The following is a 19,916-nucleotide window of genomic DNA, read 5'->3' as shown; positions in this document are numbered from 1 at the left end:
TCTTTTATTTAAATGTCCGTTCTATTAGTCCATGATGTCATGCGCTCTACCAATGGTCCCAGAGCATTTGGAGGAGAAACAGCCCCCCCCACACACACACACACACACACATGCTTTTCCACATATTCATCCTTTGCTTTACTCCTGACCAACATAGAGTGAGTTGCTGAAACGGAGCCGAGCGTTATTAACAATTTACAGTGAGGTTTTAAGCAGCCGCTGGGTCTCTGAATTTGGAGAGAAACCAGATAAACTGGAACCACAATTAAATATGCTGCTGGCCCAATGATCAATGAGTCGCATCTAAAAACAGCTGACGTGATTTATCGTAATTATGTAGGCGTATAGGTGTATATATATATATATATATATATATATATATATCTATATATATCTATATATATTATATATAATATATCTGTATATGTGTGTGTGTATATCTATGTGTGTGTCATACTCTCTATCTATATCTCTCTCTATAGCTGGTGTGTCTATCTATCTCTATATCTCTATCTCTCTATCTCTCTCTACTCTCTCTCTCTGTCTCGTCTCTCGTGTCCTGTTCTCTCTCTCTCTATCTCTATCTATGTGGTGTGGTCTCTCTCTCTCTCTCTCTCTCTCTCTCTCTCTCTCTCTCTCTCTCTCTCTCTCTCTCTCTCTCTCTCTCTCTCTCTTCTCTCTCTCTCTCTATATATGTGTGTATCTCTCTATCTCTCTATATCTATGTGTCTCTCTCTATGTCTCTATGTGTCTATCTATATGTCTCTCTATGTGTCTCTCTCTATATATATATATATATATATATATATACACATATATATATGTATATGTGTGTGTGTATATGTTTATATGTTTATATATCCATGCAGAAAGACCCTGGAGGTGAAGCCAGGACCTTCTTGCTGCAAGAATACAGTGTGTAGCACAAACAGATTGTTTTAAATCTTATAATCTGTCTGTTAATATCAAATGTATTGAAAGCACCATCTTTATTGTGAAAATACCAACAAGTGTAGCTATTATTTACTATTTTTCCCTTCTTCTTGTTGTCAGAAAAGCATCAACCTGACTGGCCAAGAGCTTCCTGAGATAAATTACACAGTATAAAACTCAACATCTTAAAATTGAGTTGCAAAAGATAGTAAAAGAACTAAATCACCCTGCTAATGTGACTTTCTGTCCTTCACCATGTGGCAAAAGGTTAAAAAGTATTTGTTTCCGTTCCATCTGGTTCTTAAAGTGTACGTCTCCATCAGTGGTGAGAGCTTTTAGCTCAAGTAAACTTTCATGATCCGTTTGGTGACCCTCAGGCCGTTTCCTGATGCTCTTCACCATTTCAACCTAACTGCTTTCTCCCTCAGGTTTTCATATTTTTTAATAACCTTTTGTATCGTTTATTGTCTCTTTTAAGGACCAAACGGCATTATGGAGAAATTTTGATTAGCAATAAATTGACTTGACCAGAATAGATATTATCTATGTTTCAGAAAGATTTGAGGACCAGTTGTTGACACGTCCTCACAGTGCCGATATGTTTCTGATTCCCAAGAAGAGGCGCTCTGTCGCTTGCATCATGTCTTCACACTTTTTTGATCCTGCAAAATCAAAACTGATGCCAGGAATGCATCCGTCTCTCCAATGTTCACTGAGCCAGCCTGGCTTGTTATTCCTTTCTGACGCATTTCTGTGTTTTTTTTTTTCTTATTTCTTGTGACAATCCCAACCTTGAAGGCAGAATGTAGGGAAATGAAAAACTGAGATGAAAATCTGATTTGATGGTTTAGCACTCACTGAGGTTGAAGCTCATAAAAAGAAGCGGAAGAGGAACCAACAACTCCTGCAGGAAGCTGTCTGTGCATCTGCTCATTTTTGCATGATTTCCTTTGCACAGGTAGAAGAAGGGTCACTCATTTCTGCATTGGGAATTTAGGTGTAGAGAGCTGCTTTTTATTGTAAATATCGACTAAAAGCTTCTGATGGAAGTAAAATCAGGTTCTTTAAAACTAGTTACTCATGTGCACCACTGAGAAAAATGCCTAAAATACCTTGAAATAAACATATCTTTAATTGCAGCAGCCTAATCTGACCTTTTCAGGGAAAAGTCACACGTTAAGAAATTATTATTTTAATTGAGTAATTGTTACTAAATCCCACTTATTATCACCCCTGCTGTCAAAACCTTTTATAGCCGTCTTTTTGCCACGTTTTGGATCATTATCCTGCTGGTACATCTAGTGACGATCCATTTTCAATTTTCTGGCAGACATATTTTTCTTTTATTTAAATGTCCGTTCTATTAGTCCATGATGTCATGCGCTCTACCAATGGTCCCAGAGCATTTGGAGGAGAAACAGCCCCCCCCACACACACACACACACACACATGCTTTTCCACATATTCATCCTTTGCTTTACTCCTGACCAACATAGAGTGAGTTGCTGAAACGGAGCCGAGCGTTATTAACAATTTACAGTGAGGTTTTAAGCAGCCGCTGGGTCTCTGAATTTGGAGAGAAACCAGATAAACTGGAACCACAATTAAATATGCTGCTGGCCCAATGATCAATGAGTCGCATCTAAAAACAGCTGACGTGATTTATCGTAATTATGTAGGCGTATAGGTGTATATATATATATATATATATATATATATATATATATATATATATATATGTATATGTGTGTGTGTCTATATAGTGTGTGTATATAGATATATCTATATCTCTATATATATATATATATTATTGTGGTTTTATCTAGTGTCGTTATATGGTATATATATATTATCTCATATATGTGTATACTATATATATTATATATTAATCTATCTATATATCTATGTATGTACTCTATATATATCATATCTGTATTATATATCTATATGTTATATATCTATTCTCATATGTATCATTCTATCATATCTTCTGTTATATAGTCTTGTAATATTTATGTTATATATCTTATATATTTACTCTCTATTATATATATATATATGTATATCATGGTGCTATTATATGGTATATGTGTGTCTTCTATATAGATATATCTGTGTACTTATTATATATATGTATTAATATATGTTATCTATGTATATTATATATATATATATATATATATATATATATGTATGTTGTGTATATGTTTATAGTTTATATATCCATGCAGAGAAGACCCTGGAGGTGAAGCCAGGACCTTCTTGCTGCAAGAATACAGTGTGTAGCACAAACAGATTGTTTTAAATCTTATAATCTGTCTGTTAATATCAAATGTATTGAAAGCACCATCTTTATTGTGAAAATACCAACAAGTGTAGCTATTATTTACTATTTTTCCCTTCTTCTTGTTGTCAGAAAAGCATCAACCTGACTGGCCAAGAGCTTCCTGAGATAAATTACACAGTATAAAACTCAACATCTTAAAATTGAGTTGCAAAAGATAGTAAAAGAACTAAATCACCCTGCTAATGTGACTTTCTGTCCTTCACCATGTGGCAAAAGGTTAAAAAGTATTTGTTTCCGTTCCATCTGGTTCTTAAAGTGTACGTCTCCATCAGTGGTGAGAGCTTTTAGCTCAAGTAAACTTTCATGATCCGTTTGGTGACCCTCAGGCCGTTTCCTGATGCTCTTCACCATTTCAACCTAACTGCTTTCTCCCTCAGGTTTTCATATTTTTTAATAACCTTTTGTATCGTTTATTGTCTCTTTTAAGGACCAAACGGCATTATGGAGAAATTTTGATTAGCAATAAATTGACTTGACCAGAATAGATATTATCTATGTTTCAGAAAGATTTGAGGAGGTTGGACTAATTTTATCCTTTGAGGTTTTTTTCCCCCTTGACATATGTAACAAAAAACTTTGAAATTATTTTGTGTTTAAAATTATTCTGTTACACAAACTCTGAAGATGAAATAAGGGTCCATCGGCCCAGTGGTGGGTCCAAACGTTCCTGACGCAGGACTGAGGGGTCAGGACCTACTCTGGTTCCTATTTCCTTTTGTAAAGGATGATTTCCCCATCAGCACAAATAAAGAAAGCACTGATGTTCCTTTCTTTGCCTTTTAGAAATAAATACTTTTGGTTTCCAAAGGAGAAAACTATTTTCAGTGGGATTCGACATATTTGACTTTGTCCAGTGGGTTATATTATCTTTTTTTTTTATTTAACCTTTATTTATGCAGGTTTTCTCATTGAGATCCAATATCTCATTTCCCAGAGAGACCTGTTTTGTTAAAATGAACCGGCAGGTTCTGATGTGAAGCGGCTTCTCCTGAAACCTTCTGACATTCCCGTCCTTCCTGGTTTCTCCTTCCAGGCTACAGGTGTGCGCGAGGATCTGCTCCTGGTCACCGTCCTCCCTGGCTTGCCTACAGCAGCCGAGTTTTTCCTGCTGCCTGACAAACAACTCACCGACGGCAAACCGGAGAAGAGCTCAGCTCATTTAGATCAGGTGAGGCCTCAGCATCGTTCCCATCCTCCTCCTCCTCCTCCAGGCCTCTGAAGGTTTCCCCTTCTCCGTGTGGGCGGACGCATGTCGCCCTGTTATCCTCGCTCTAGCTTCAACACAACACACAGCTTCGTATCGCCTGTTTTCGCTTTGTGACTCACCGACGCTCTTTTTTCCCCCCTTAGCAGCAGCTCGTCCATTAATGGCTCCTGAAAATTTAAAGCCCAGCTTCAATTCCTAATTTCCACCAGCAGATGTCACTGTTAATCTGCTGGAGAATAAACAGTCCAGGAGTCTAAATTAGGAAAATGCCAGAGGAATCTGAGCAATAGACTCATCAATAAGCCGGACAAGTATTATGAGTGAAAGGACTGACTTTTAAAGGCAGAGAAAAAAGGAGCCAGAGAAAGACATATTCACAGTTAATCGACATGAACCAGAGCTGCTCAGTCTAACCTGACAGATGATGATCGATGCTGATGCCGGGAAGAATCCATGGATAGAAATCCTCCATTTTTTTCCCCCTTTTCCTCCTTCCTGCTTGATCTTCTGGAAAGTTCCTCCTCCTTCCAAGCCGGCCATAAATCTTAATTCAAGGCTGGCGTCTTTAAAGTGCGAAGTTGGCTCCGCTTGTTAGAATGTAAAACAGATTTCACTGACCCTGGTATGCAAACAGTGAGGATGTAATTAGTCAAAGCGTGGACTAAATTTAAACAGTACAAAGGGGAGCATGAAGGAGTACAGGAATTACTCATATCACAATTAATTTAGCAAATGAGGCAGATAAGATAAATGAAGTCTCTGCAGCAGGGAGAGAGGAGCTGTTTGCTTTAATTATGCAGCTCCGTATTGGCTTCTTTTATGAATATGATTTAAAAACAGCAGCATTTCATTTTTAGACTGTGTAGGAGAATCGATGGGGAGGTTTGTGTGAGTAGAGGCAGAGATAGTCAGATCGGATCTTCCTCCAGTTCAGCTCTGGGTCGCAGTAATCTTCCCGGATCGTATCCCAGTTAGGAGTCCTCGGAGCAGAAGGTTGTTCAGCTGCCTGAAAGCAGAGATCAAGTGGGGCTGCGCGGCTTGCATTATGCATCGTGGCGGAAAAGGTCCCACAGACAAAGACTCTTACATAAACAGGAGCGCTCGCATGTGTGGGCAGGGAGGTTTCTTTGGGTCAGGGCCACGCTGATAAGGCTCGGTATTTAAAGTGCATTCACTTTTATGGTAATTTCAGCGGCTACAATAACATTCATCAGGTCTGATCTGATGAAAGTTTTCTGCCTGTTTTATTGTTTCACATTTTTATCTGCCTCATGTGACGTTTCTGGGCTAAAAAACAGTTTTTTTTTTTACTATTTTTTACCTTACACTGCTTGAGACAGTTTAACTTAAACACGCAGAATATCATGATTTATTTTTACGTTGAGGAAAATGTTTATATAACTGTACTATTTGTGTCCTAGCTTTCTAATCTTCTGATGCAATGTTCTGTTAGATGGTCAGTTTATCTTGCAATAACCTGGCTCATGGGTTATTAAAAAATGGGAAAGGACACAAGCGCACCATTAGTATCATCAGCATAGAAATTATAAGACACATCAAGGAGCTGTCTGGTTATATGGCGAAGTGGTAAAATCTGTAAAACAAATAGAATAGGTCCCAGGACAGAGTCCTGAGGCACCCCACACCAGGACTCTGACATGAACGCTGAAGGATCTTCCTTAGAGGTACGAGTTAAGCCGCTGTAGCGCCTTACCTGACAGACCGACTTCATTGCAGATCCTATTAATGAAAATACTGTGATCAACAGTATCAAAGGCAGATATAAGACCCAGGAGGCTCCAGTCAACAGACATCAATGTCACCAGAAGCTTTCAGTGAGCCAGTTTCTGTGGAGTGGAGAGCTCATGTTTTTCCATAAAAGAAATTGGCTAATCTGCCACGACTTTTTCAAGAAGCTTGGACAGAAAATTGCAGGTTTTTATTAAAGGCATACTATGCAACATTTTTCAGTTAATTAATGTGTTCCATACCGTTTTGGATGATTAAATGAGTCATTTCAGGTCGAACAAAGGTTTTCTCGGCCGCCCTGGTGGTCTGTGGGGGAAATACCGCACTTGCAATTGCAGGAGCCCTCGGCCCGCACACACAGGCTCAGAAGTCTCGTGCAAGACCGCGAGAGTCGGTCTTGCTTTACGGCGAGAACTCCATGTGTTTTTGCCCTGCCATTCACTATATGCACGCGCGAAAGCAACAACAAAGAACCGCAAGTTTTTTTTTTGTTTTTTTTTAATGTTGGCGAGGCGGTAGCGTGAGTTTGGCGAGGCGGCCACGGCGGCCGCCTCGCCAAGATAGCGCTGCGGGAAACCCTGATGTTCATACCTTCACTGTGTTAGTCATTGTTTGTACTGCCGTTTTTTCCACTTTTCGTTGCGTTCGCCTGTCTGCTAAGCTCAAAACAACCACGCCTGGCTTGACGGAGAAACCAGAACAGCTGAACATCTTTATGACAGTGCACTTTTACTTTCGCCCTCTGGGGGGAGCCTCGCTGGAAAATCAACCCCGGTTGCATAGTATACCTTTAAAGGATCAACGATAGCATGCATAAAGGACTTTAGAATGACGCCTGTTGAAAGTGAATTGTTGTAACTCTCTACAATAAAAGGGCAGATAGCAGAGAAAGTCTATTTAAATAAATTCACAGGGAGAATATAGTTTGGACTGGTAGAAATTGTCCTCTAGAGTCACTGGATCAAACAGATTCAGAGACTGGGACGGCACAGAGCCAGAAACAAAGTTTTGACGCCTCGACAGACAAATGCTTCCTCTGACATTATTGAGTTTCATTACAGAGAAATGGAGGACGTTGCTGTCAGCTTTAGAGGACACAGCTACTGTAGGGGTCACAGGGGAAATGATTGAGTTTATTGTTTCACATAGGATCTTAGAATTATTCCCAGTGAGAAACGCTCCATTCTGGTTGTTTTTATCAGGTCATTTACAGAAATCCAAAGTTCCCTGAAGTGGAACCTGTCATGCTGATGTTTTGGGGATTTCCACAAGCGTTCAAATGTGCAACAGTGTCTTTTAAATTTCCGGACAGAATGAATTATCCATGGAGAAGCATTCTAAGTGGTGCAACGTCAGATTTCAGTGGGGCCACTGCATTAAGAACATCTGAGCTCTGATAAATGTTAATGTGGAGTGGTAAGCAAACCAAACAAGTCAGAACAAATCTGACCTTTGAGGACAACCATGACAAAGAGGAGGGGAGGGATACGCCCATTCCCCCTGGTTGCTCAGCACCCAGGCCTTTATATTCAGAGGTGAAGGTCTAACCCAGGTATCATCTATCAGCTAGACACACTTTATCCTGATACGCGTGCATACTCAGATTTAGATAGATAGAGCTGGAAATGTTGCTCATTTCCTCAGGTTTAGAACCTCCTAAGCATGCATGGTAAAAGTGGGACAGCAGCTTTAGCTCCAACAAACTGATTCCTAAACAGCTGTTTGCTGAAATATCTGCATATCTTCACTTGTCACCTTAAGGTTGAAGAAAGTGGACAAGCAAAGGAAGAATGTTTGATCATTCATAATGCCATGGACTTTCCCTCTCACTGTATTGATATTTGTTTCATAACAACCCACCCAGTATCTGTTACAAAAGAGCCTGGTGACCCGCCAGGACTTACATTTGGTGCTTAAATGATTGGAAAAGGAGAAGATTTCTCTGTTTCCAACCAGTTATAGATAGGTCAGAGCAGATCATCTAAATCTTAACAACGTAACATTATTATAGATTACAAACTTTCAGTTCAAGAATTGACAGTGAGATTAGCCGGTCCAGATTACAGCATCGAATAACGAGGATTTTCTCATGTTCAGGGGGGGCTTAAGACTTTTAAAATGTCAAATGCCATATACTTTTATGTTATGTTCTAAAACTATCAAGTACTGAGAAAGTCATGTGCTGAAATATTTTGCATTTTATATATTTAAATATATATGTTTAACATTTATAAATATAGAAATAACAATATACAAAAACATATATATACACATACTTATATATACATATATATATATATATATATATATATATATATATATATATATATATATATATATATATATATATATATATATATTTAATATGAATAACATGTAAAATATTTCAGCACCTAATTTCCTAGTAGTTGATAGTGTTAGTACATCCACTGACTGTAGAATTACCTATGAAACGTTTTCACACAGCCAGAAAACTGCTTGTTGTTGCAACCAAATCCTGTGGGATTCTGTGAGAGTAGGGAGTAGCAAGATGGCGGCCAGTGACTTCAGTTTTTCGGCAAAATCAGCACTCCAGTGTATAATATAGCTCAGTGGATAAAACTGACAAATAAAGATAGTTGAAAACGATCATCATCAGAATAATTCAGTGAATTTAGAGTTTATTGAAGATCTAATTTTTAGAATTAGGTTAAATAAATTTAACAAATTTAGAACATCTGATATGTGTTCAATCCATTCTCAATGCAGATCTGGACCTTATAAAACAATATTTCAGGAAATAACCTGTTACAAAAATGATTTGCTAAATAAAAAATCAATAACCTTCAGGACACTTTATTAATGTAATAATTTCTTGTGGAAATAAGTAAAAAAAATGTAGTAACTTAGGAAGCTAGAGGGCGCTGTAGAGCATGATTGACTGGAAATGACCATTAGCTTGATGGATTTATCTTAAAGTAACACAAAACACCATTAAATCGACATCAGTGTCCCCTGTTAGTGCTGTATTAACGCTCGTAGCACTATTGAACGATGGCGGAGCTAAACCAAAAAACATTATGTTTAAATGAACCATAGTTACATTTACTTGGGTAGTAGCAGGTTATTAAGCTAATAGCGGCTAATGCTAGCGGACATTTGGATACTGCTTAAAAGACTGTTAAGCTATATTTTGCTGTAATGAGCGGACTGGAAAACACAAACATCAATGTCCCATCAGTGTTGTAAACCTTTATGGTAATAACGTTTGTCATAACCAAAAAGCCCACCCAAAACACGTCAGCATAGCATTGTTTCAAAATTCACTAGGCTTAGCCTGTTAGCTTCAGTCAAACCTTAAAAACACATTAAGAGTAAACCATTTAACTTTCCCTGTTAAACCCTGCCAAACATCCGCCTTTGTGTAGCTTCTGTTGCCTTTGGGGCGACACAATGTGAAGAAGTTGGAGCCGACGGCTAGCACAGGGGAAAGCCCGTGTTTGAGAGCCAGGCCAGGGCGAGCTTTACACGAGTCTCTGGTGGGCTGGACTCGGTCTGTCGAGCATCAGGATCTCTGCACGGCCTTCCTAGCCTGGCTGTGTTCGGTTCCTGGGTCAGCTTTTCTCCTGTGCAGCTTAGAAAGGTCACCGCTGCTTTGACTTTGATGTTGGTTTCACAGGAAACAGACTTTACTCAGCTTCATCAACCTATATATGTGGGTCTCTGAACCCTATGTGGGCCCACAGACACAACAATGTAAAACTCCATCTCATGAGGGCCCACAGACAGGGAGGGAGCGTTCCTCCCCAGTGCTGCTGATGAACAGCGGGTGAAAGACAACAATTTTTCTAGGTAGCCAAGCTTTACACGGTGGGCACCCTGCTGTGATGGGGAAATTCCCTAAAGAGTGAGCCTGCAGCTTCTCACATTTCTTGTGGCTTCAGCCTCAAAGTCTGAAGGTGCGTTCACATTGCACGTGAATGTGTCAGTGTGAGCGATATCCTTACGCACAGGTACTGCCCAGGAGCACCGGGATGCAAAGCAATGCTGCACAAAGCCACAGAGGCTATTCTATCGACACAAAGCGAGCAATTTTGCAGATTAAAGCAAAGTCAGAGCTACACGACAAATGCAATAGATGCAAGACGACAATTGTAGTAGTTGAAAAGTCGGAACGTTTGTGTATTTTCGCGCCGCAACAACCAATCAGGAACTGGATATGGCTGTGGGGTGAAGGACTGCAGCGGAGACGAAGGTGTTTTCATTCAACATGGAAGAAAAGCTGATAGTGGCAGTCTGCGGTCAGCCAGAGTTTTATGATTCAAACAATTATTACTACCGAGACAAGTCTAAAAAGGACAAGGCCTGCAAAAAAGTGAGTGGGGCGACTGGAGTGGCAGTCAAGTGAAAGCGCCACTAGAGGGCGACATTGTACTGCTGTATTTCTGGCTTGTCCTGCTGTACGAACGGCCGGCGATGATGTCAGGTGGCGACATTCAGGTGCCTGTGTGAACGCATGTAGATTATTTTTTCTGTCTCAACAGCTCGCCGAGCTTTTGCTGAACGCCTTGAATCAAAACCTCGTCCAGTTCACGTTGCGGCCAGGAGTCCAGGTCACCGTGTACGCAGCTCACCTGTCGGCAGGTAAGCCAGCATTCAGCTGTCCGTTTGCTCAGGATGTACCTTCAGCACAAACATGAAGCATGTGGCCTTTTTTAAACGCCAGACTCAGTGGACAGTCAGGTTAATATTTTATATTTTTATTGCCCCACCCCCTCTCGACTAATAACTCCACCCCTGTGTCTGATTGGCTCCCACCATGTAGCTACACAGAGACATTCAGAGACGTATGTGTGCCTCTTCCTTTTGGGGATGCTGCTACTGTCCTAAAGGGGCTTTTAAGCTAAAGAGTAAGAGAAGTCCATATATTAAAAAGATTCATCACATGGGTCTCATTTCTGTTCACTACTCATTGCATGAGGCAGCAGGCTGCAAATACAGGTAACGTAACTTTGTTGTGTCGTTCACTCCGTGCGGTGCCTTTCTCCCTGTCTCTGCAGCGCCCCTGGTGGACACCAGCGAGAACCACAGCGGCTCCGCCATGCTAATGCTGCTGTCAGTAGTGGTCGCGGGTTTAGCCGTGTTTGTCATCTACAAATTCAAGAGGTAAAGTTTTCCTGAGCTCTCTGGCAGCTTGGAAAACAAAAGGCCGACAGCTGCCTGTCAAAATAATAAAAAACGCGTTTCCATCCGGCACCCGAGCGATCCGGCAGAAACTCTTATCAGGTCATCCCTCACAAAAAGAAATGTCAGTCAGCCTTCAGCTGCTATCAATATTAAGGCCCTTAAATGGAGGCAGCTGACCTTTCTGAAATGTTAAATCGTGTTTCCTTGCTGAGGCGTAGTTCCGAGGGAAAACCATGTGAAGGGTCATGAAGATTTATAGACGAGCAGAGGCAGAATGAAAAATTTATTAGCCTTAACAGTTCAGTCTTTTTATATCTGCTGAATTACATCCAAATGCTGGTCGACGTGGAGAAAACATTCAGTTAAAGGTTGACGAAAATAATCCGATCCATCATCCTCCTTCCGGGCGTTCCTCTGCCTTTTGTTTTTGTAGCTTAGGCTCCTCTCTCTCTATCCGTTTGCCTCACTGTAAATCTTTCCTCAAGGAAGATCCCAGGCCTCAACGTCTATGTGCAGATGCAGAACGACAAAGAACCAGAAGTGATGAGTCCAGCCAATCCCTCAGAGGCAACGCCCGGCTCACAGCAGGACTTGGTGCCTTCTCTGGAGATTCTGGACACCGAGTTTAACTCGCGGCCCATCGGTGAGAAACCAGTGACCTTATCTGTGCGTCCCATCTCATTTCATAGCCTCCACTGTCTGCTTCACCCCAGTCTGTCGTTGTGTTGTTGTTTCATGACGCTCATCCTGTGCTTTCTGTTGTTTCTCAGTGAAATGGTCCAGACTGCAGGAGAACTAAACATAAACAGTACAGAGGGCTGTTTGTGGTACGGTTAACACTCTGTCCTGTCCTCTCTAGACTACAGACAGGTTAACACCCTGGTGGCAGGTGTAAAGGATTATAAAATGTCTTTAGGAAGCTCACAGACTGTATGGAAAGTGCCAATAACATTCCTTAGAAACTTGGTAAGGACTGCTGTAAATTAATAGTTAATTAGGAAGATTACCCTAAACCCTAAATGCTAATAGTTATTTATTGATATATTTGAGTATTTAAATGTCAGTTTTTATTTGTTTGGATATTATTATTTGTTGGATTTAAAAGATAGACTTGTTTTCTTCTTTTTTCAGACCTTTATTCTTTAAATGAACATTGGTTTTTTTTTATGGTAAATGGCAAATTGCTTGTACTTGTACAGCCACCTGACGGTGGTGAGCTATGTTAGTAGCCTCAGCTGCCCTGGGGCAGCCTGACAGAGGTGAGGCTGCCGTACGGCGGTGCCACCGGACCCTCTGACCACCGCCAGCAGGCAATGTGGGTGAAGTGTCTTTCCCAAAGACACAACAACTGAGACGGTCAGATGGATCTGGCAGCCCACTAATTGCAGGACAAACTCCCTAACTCCTGGGCCTCTTTGGTCGTTTAGTTTTCTTTTACTTTTTTATTAGATTATTATCAGATTTTCTGCCTTTCCTGAGTCATAATGAGCCATTTTTCGGCCTTATTGTTCCGTAAATATAGACTATGGGTGTTAATACAGCCTTCACAGCGTTCTCCTCTGTACTGGTCAAAAAGTTTATCTGCAAATGATGCACAAGATCCCTGCAGAATGTTAATGGTTGTGTTATTGTTAGGACCGTCATTTAACATTTCATGCCTCATCTGGTCAAGTTTGTTCTCATTTATCATCCATCAGTTCATTCTGAGATAACATTTGTCTGTCAAATACTGTCATGGTGGTGTTTAATCAAAATAAAAAGGTATTTTTCACTGTATTTTAGCCCAGAATGATTAGCTTACTTCATGTCAGAGTAGTTATAGCATCAGCACAGGGGAAGCTCTGAATGAGTCCAACTAAAATCAACAAACTGATCCATATAAGATAAGATGAGAATTCCTTTATTGTCCCGCGAAACTCGGGTGTCATCATCACATTGCATCAACTTTTCAAACATTCAAGAAAATGCTGCTTAGAATATTGCTGCTCAAATATTAGTTTTCTGGATTATCAATAACTCCCAGCTGAGGTTCATCTCTTAGGGAGTGTGTTGCTACAGGTGCAAAGCTAGTTCAGCACAGAACTGTGGTTCCACCGGTGCAGAGCTTGGTCAGGCTGGCAGCAGGTGGGTTTGAGTGCAGTTCTTTCCAAGAAAAACAAGACAAACATCTTGGTGAGATTGAACATTTCTGCAGTGTAACTGGGTCAGGATCACCTTTTCTGTTCTACTTACGAAGTTCCATGGGACAGAGATCAGGTCTTTTTATGGTCACTGTAAACATCGTCCTTGTTGCCCTTAAGCCACTTTGACTTTGTTGTTACATTTTGGGTCCTTTTCTTTTTGGAAGACCCATTAGTGCTGAGCTTTAACTTCCTGGCTGAGGATTTGAGATGTTACTCAAACATTTCCAGATGATTTTGTTTTCTTCATGGTGCCATCCACTTTATGAAGAGGACCAGATTCTCCTACAGTGACTGTAATGCAATGGCATTCAAACTTGGAAACTGCTAGTTTCTTCTGCAAATCTGACCTTGCTCATCATGTTCAAACGCTTCAATACACCAGGGGACTATGTTCAAAATAATTGTAGTTATTAATTGGCCTGGGACTAATTAATGAATCAGACTGAAAGATGGTTTCCACTCCTCTTCTTCCCGTAGATCTGGGAATGTGGAAATTTGAATAATTGGAGGGAGTTGACTCATTTATACTAACGTAGTCCTCTTGTAGCCAGGTTTCTGTGAGACAAAACAAATCAATCTGATTATCAGAAATCAATTCATTAACTAACAAAGTCTTTGGAGGGAGAGACCTTATATTTAATAGACCACATTCAATTCTTTTATTTTTTGGTTCAAAGTGATCCGTATTGATTTTTATAAGATTTTTATGATTTGCTCCTTTTACATCAGTGGTTAATCTGTTTACTTCTGGCCGTGGGAAAGACACCGTCTCAGTGGGGTAATGGGTGGGTAACAGAACAGAAGCTGCAGAGAGGTGTGTTAAACTACGGCTCTGCTTCCTGGGTCGATCATTGGGTGAGAGGCGGGTCCGCCCTGGACAGGCCACCAATTCCTCATTCAGATAAATAACCAAGCAGACACAACTGAGGGTAATTTAGAGAGAACAGAGTACCCAGAGAGAACACATGTATGCACAGAGAGAACAGTTAACTCCTTACAGAAAGGACGGGATTGAACCCGGGACCTTCCTGCTGCAAAGCACCATTTCTGCTAATTGCACGACTCTGCAGCCTTATTGAATATTACTTATTGAACTTTTAATGTGACAAACACGCCTCATCTGAACGCATCCTCTGATTTGTTGAATATGACTGAATATATGTCGGTTTTCCGGTTTCTCTCACCAACTGTTGTGATTGTGTTAAATTAGGCTAAAAGCATCGTCTAATCGCTGCCTCTGTCTACTCTGGTCTCTCCCCAGGATGTATGAAACCTCATGTACATGTGAAATTCTCCACAGAACTCCCCACATACATCGTCTGAACTCTGGACTGGATCCAAACTCCAGCCTCCATCATGGATCATGGGTTTATTTTGTCTTTTTGCTTTGCCATTTTGCGACACAATGGTTTGGAGCTTTATACCTGTGCATGTTGGAGCCGGCTGACACACACTGTGCTCTGCTGAAAGCAGAAGAAACTGTGTACAGGTTTTCTTTCCTTTTTCCTTCAGCTACATCTTTGAACAGAAACATTTTCAGACTTGAGTTTGTTTGTTGCGCGTCGAGGAGGATCGGCAGCATGAAGGAGTCGGAGGAAACGGCGTGACAAGCGGGAAAGTTTTGGATTTTTTCTCACATCCTGGATCGGTTTGTTGTTTTATGTTGCAAACTGTGTATTATTTATTCATAAAAAAATACTTTTATGACGTACGATATGGAAGTGAATTACACATTTATTTTGTAAATCATGAATGTCTATGTTAGAACTTTGTGTATTTTAATAACAAATGTACTAAAAAGGGACACCATTATAAAATATGAGTAAGCTCTTTCAAAGCTTTTAATCTATTGTCCTCAAAAAGCTGATTTATGGCACAAAGCAGATTTTCTACTGAAATATTCTGCTTTTCTTTTGGGTTTTAATTTCCTTATAACACACTTTAGTTTTCAGCATTAGTTTAAACCTTGACTCTTTTAATTTCCTCTGCTAATATTTATGATACCTGCCGGTTGGTAAAATGCTTCAGAACTACGCTCCCCCTGATGGCACCTTCCCACAGCAAGCCGCCCCGGTTATCAGCAGAGCAGAAAAGAAGACGTGTGTGGGGATGTCGGGGGGGCCGGGGGGGGGATTCACAGCCCCGGCCTGGGATGACCGCAGGAGGCCAAGTGGAGCTCATCGAGGCGCGCCTTACAAGCAGGAGCCGGAATGAGATACAGCTGCTTTACAGGAGAAAGTGACGAGCGTGTCAGCGGCAGAAGAGAGACAGATGGAAGAGATGGAAGGAGCTTTTTGGGGACGCGACGCATTAAGAGCGTTCCAGCGGGCAGAATAAGAGGAGGGTGACTTCTTGAATACTTAATGTGTCCCGTTGAGCTGAAGGCCCGCTAAGGTTGGTGACACATTTAGGTTAATGTTCTGACCCGCCGTAGTGAAGCGCCCGTCTTCATCCCGGCTCGTTATAACTGGCGGCAGGAGCAGGAGAACTGGAGCGCAGAAGCTGCAGGGCTGCACGGGTGCTTTGAATCTGACACGTGGAAATGCCTGATTGATGCTTTTCACAGCTTCTCAGGCAACTCTGCAGCATTTGGTTTTTATCTGGGTTTAACTTTAAAGGGAGATTTAAATCCAAACAAAGCTTTTGTTCTTCTTTGCTTTGGATCCTATTTTTAACATTAACAGTGCCTTGCAAAAGTATTCAGCCCCTCAAAACCTTTCCATATGTTGTCACTTTGCAACCCCAATGTTTAATACTTTATTTCCGATTGATGTGATAGATCAACGACAAGTGCAGTTTTGTATGTTGGACGGAAACAGAGTCATAGTTTTAAATCAGTTTTCAGTCTCTAGTAAAGCACCTTTCTACAGTCACAGACTATTTTAATGCCGATTATTCTTTGCAGAAGAAGCTCAAACTCAATCCTATCGGATAAAAACGTTCTTTGAACATCAGTTTTCACTTATTGCCACAGATTCTCTGCCGGACTGGTCTGGACTTTGACTAGGCCATTTTAGCACATCGATATACTTTAAACCATTCTGTCGTAGCTCTGCCTGTGGGTTGAGGGATGCTGTCCATCTGGAAAGTGAAGCATGGCCCCAGCCTCAAGTATTTAGCATAACAGGTTTATCTTCAGTATTGTTCTGTATTTAAACCCATTTATATCCTTCTCAACTGTGACCAGCTTCTCTGTCACTGATGATGAAAATCCTCCCCAAAGTAGGATACTGCCACTCCGTCATTCATGGTGATATTACGATGGTATGTTGATGTCACATTTGACCACAGCTTGTTGCAAACTGAAAACAGAACGGAGCCTGACTTCCTTTTTGCTTTTTTCCCCTAAAAGTACGAGACATCAGACAAATAGTTGTCCTGTCACCAGATTTTCCCACCTGAGCTGTGCTCCTCTGCACATCCTCCAGAGACCATGTTGGCCTGTTGGATGCCTCTCCGATAAATGTCCTCACTGCCTGGACTGTCATCTCATTCTGCACTGCTTCCCTCTCTTTACTAATTAAGGCGTGTCAGTCGGTTGCAGATCACTTTTCAGAATCTTATTTGTCAGAAGTTTAAAAAATTTGTTATTTTCCATCCACTTCACAATTATGCACTACTTTGTGTTGGTCTGTCACATGAAGTCACAATAACGGACAGACGTGTGTGTGTGCAGAACGCCACAACGTCGACATGCTGCGGTATGAAGTTTGCAAAGCACTGTAGATGAAGAACAGTAGAGAACGTCTCAGCGGCGCTGCACAGAAGGCAGAAATACGTCCCTCTGGTTGCCATCAGTGGAGACCCGTGAAGATAATTGGCCCTGCCATTCAGGAACTCAGCAAAGCACTCACTGACAGAACAGCAAGTCGCTCTGAGTTTGGAGAAAAGAGTCCTAATTCTGGGGAAATGTATCCTATATAAAAACAAAAGAAAAAAAGGAGTTTACTTGTAGCCACAGGCTCTGTTATTCTGATGTATTTCATCTTTCTTCCAGTCCAAACAGAAAATAAATAGTGCATATATTCTACAGATTTGACCAGGAGATGCTCAGCAGAGCCCTAGAGCTTCAGGAGGTGCATCATCATAATGCAGAAGATTTTAAATTAATGTACAAGGAGACATATGTTGGTTAACGAGCAAGCAGTCGTCAGGCAGAGTAACTGGATTTCAGAGCTTCGCTGCGTTCTAGGTCGCCCAGAAGTCTGAAGTCAGAGAGGCTGGCTGGTTTTACCGGCTGGTAGTGAAAACAACACTTTGTGTGTTTCTTTCTCTTCTACAAAAACAGAACAGCAAATTTATTCATTAAGGTTGGATTTTGTTTTGTGGGTTGTTGCTGATGTAAAAGACATTAATTATTAGAATTTATTTTCAACTTCAAACTTCCATGGATTGTTTTATGGCTTAATCAGACATTGACCTTATTTAGCCCCATCTATGACGAAAATGTGACCTTTTGCTCATATTTGTCATTTACGTTTAACATTTACATGTTTACATCAATTTTTAAAAACTTCTTATGTAAAGCTTTGAGCTGGTGATACAAATCTGAATGGATTACTCTTTAAAAACCATGATGTGAAAAAGTACAGGAACAGCATTAAAAATGTTTTCATGGCCTTTGCGCCATGAACTGGAAGGATCTTGAGATTTTTATTTGGGGCAGAATTGATGTCGCACAGCATGAGAGCTCTGCTGTGGAAACAGATTTGTACAATTTTAAGACAACATTTGTTCTAGAGTTGAAACTAAACTTCAGCGACTCATAATAGCGACTGGCCCAGTTAGCATGGCTAGCATCACAAACACAGCTTTTTCCGTGTGGATTCTTTTAAAAAAATAAATCCTTTCCTTAATTCTGAGTTGTCAGAAACGCTGACGTTTCCAAATCTAACACGCTTGATGTGAGATCGCTCGAAAGGTTAAAAGGATAAAACAGAGCAGCTTGTTTGGCTGAAGTCTTGCTCTCTCTCGCTCTCCTGCAGCCTGATCGGACAGCCGACATGTCTCCACATGGAGAAATAAAAAGCTTCATCCATGTCTCTACTTTGATTTATTTTAAACACCTCCCAGATTGACTTCTTGGTGCATCTCTGTAAATTCCAGCTTCAGTTGCTTCTGTTTTTTGTTTAAAGCTTTATTGCAGACATTGTTCTCCTTTTGGACGTGTTCCATTATCTGCTAATGGCGCTTACTGCCTTATGAGATGATAATCACCATTAATGTATTTCCAATACTGCTTTTCCAGTTCAAATCATTCTGGTCAATATTTCTATTCTGAAAGGAGGCGTTTTCTCTAAAGCGTCAAATAGTTCTGATGAGAAAACGTTTCAATTTATAGAGCTGTTTTCACATCTTTTGCCCTTATAGTGTGGAAATGAGGGAGTTAGTAGGAGTGACTAAATATGACCGTCTGTAATCCTACAGCCTAAAATGTGCAGAAAACAAACATTGATTCCAGCATGGCTCTTTCCAGGAATGGGTTAAAAATTAGACATTCACGCTGGGCTCAATTCTCATTCTGCCTCGTTTTGTTGCTCATCTGAGTTTCCAGGACCAGATCTGCAGTTTCATTATGTTTGAGTAGTTTGCTTTTTGTTCACTTTTTCCCCCTTAAAAAAACAAAAACAAACAAACAGCAGAACAAATTGGCATCTTTCCTTTGCAATTTAGTTTATCATTGAGTTAATGTTCAGTATTTGCAGCCTAAAGTCAAGCAGCATATCAGTGCAGCCCGGGGGTAAGCACCAGAAAAGTCTGAATCCGAACCTTAATCTGGCCAGAAGTAACCTCTGCTTGGAGTTTTAAACCCTGAGACGAGCAGTCAGCAAATCTGATGGCTCTCCTGCTTTCTGGGTCAGATGAGCTGGGATGCAACAGCCTGAATGCTGTGGGAACCATCATGGAGCTTTAGATCGTTTCCTCGCCATCTCCTCCTTGCAGAATTGCAAGATTATTATTTTTGTAGAGAAATATGAATAATAATCAAAAAAATAACGTTTTACTACTGTACAGCTTTTGTATGAAAACAGACGGTAAGGTGTTCAAGTATTTCTGTTTGACCTCAACTGTGCTGTGTGTAATTGTTTGATGCATTTACAATCATATTTATTAAATGGAAAGAAGTCTCTTAACTGTTTGTCTGCTTTTGTAAAAATGTAATGCTCTTCTGTCTTTGTGGTAAAAGCCTCTGAATTGCTCTAAGTGCTCATTTAGATGATAAACTGGAGTATAAAACACATTTTGACAAATATGCATGGGTTTCACAACCATGGCACTTCATTTCTCTTTCTCTCTCTCTTTATATATATATATATATATATATATATAC

General features: G+C 40.6%; 1 protein-coding gene across 1 annotated transcript in view; it reads left to right on the top strand.

The window, feature by feature from the left end:
- LOC105936034 (VPS10 domain-containing receptor SorCS1) overlaps positions 1–18,417 on the top strand; it is a 234,871-nt gene extending 216,454 nt beyond the window's left edge. Inside the window, exons 23-27 of the mRNA XM_012876673.3 lie at positions 4,314–4,448; positions 10,760–10,859; positions 11,276–11,381; positions 11,888–12,045; positions 14,847–18,417. Of these exons, the coding sequence (XP_012732127.3) occupies positions 4,314–4,448; positions 10,760–10,859; positions 11,276–11,381; positions 11,888–12,045; positions 14,847–14,908 (561 nt within the window). The 3' untranslated portion in view covers positions 14,909–18,417. The remainder of the gene's footprint in view (positions 1–4,313; positions 4,449–10,759; positions 10,860–11,275; positions 11,382–11,887; positions 12,046–14,846) is intronic.
- Positions 18,418–19,916: the final 1,499 nt, after the last annotated feature.

The sequence above is a fragment of the Fundulus heteroclitus genome, chromosome 5, assembly GCF_011125445.2.
Source record: "Fundulus heteroclitus isolate FHET01 chromosome 5, MU-UCD_Fhet_4.1, whole genome shotgun sequence".
NCBI classification, from domain to species: domain Eukaryota; kingdom Metazoa; phylum Chordata; class Actinopteri; order Cyprinodontiformes; family Fundulidae; genus Fundulus; species Fundulus heteroclitus.
The sequence above is the reverse complement of the archived record's forward strand: the minus strand, read 5'-3'. Positions and strand labels throughout refer to the sequence as shown.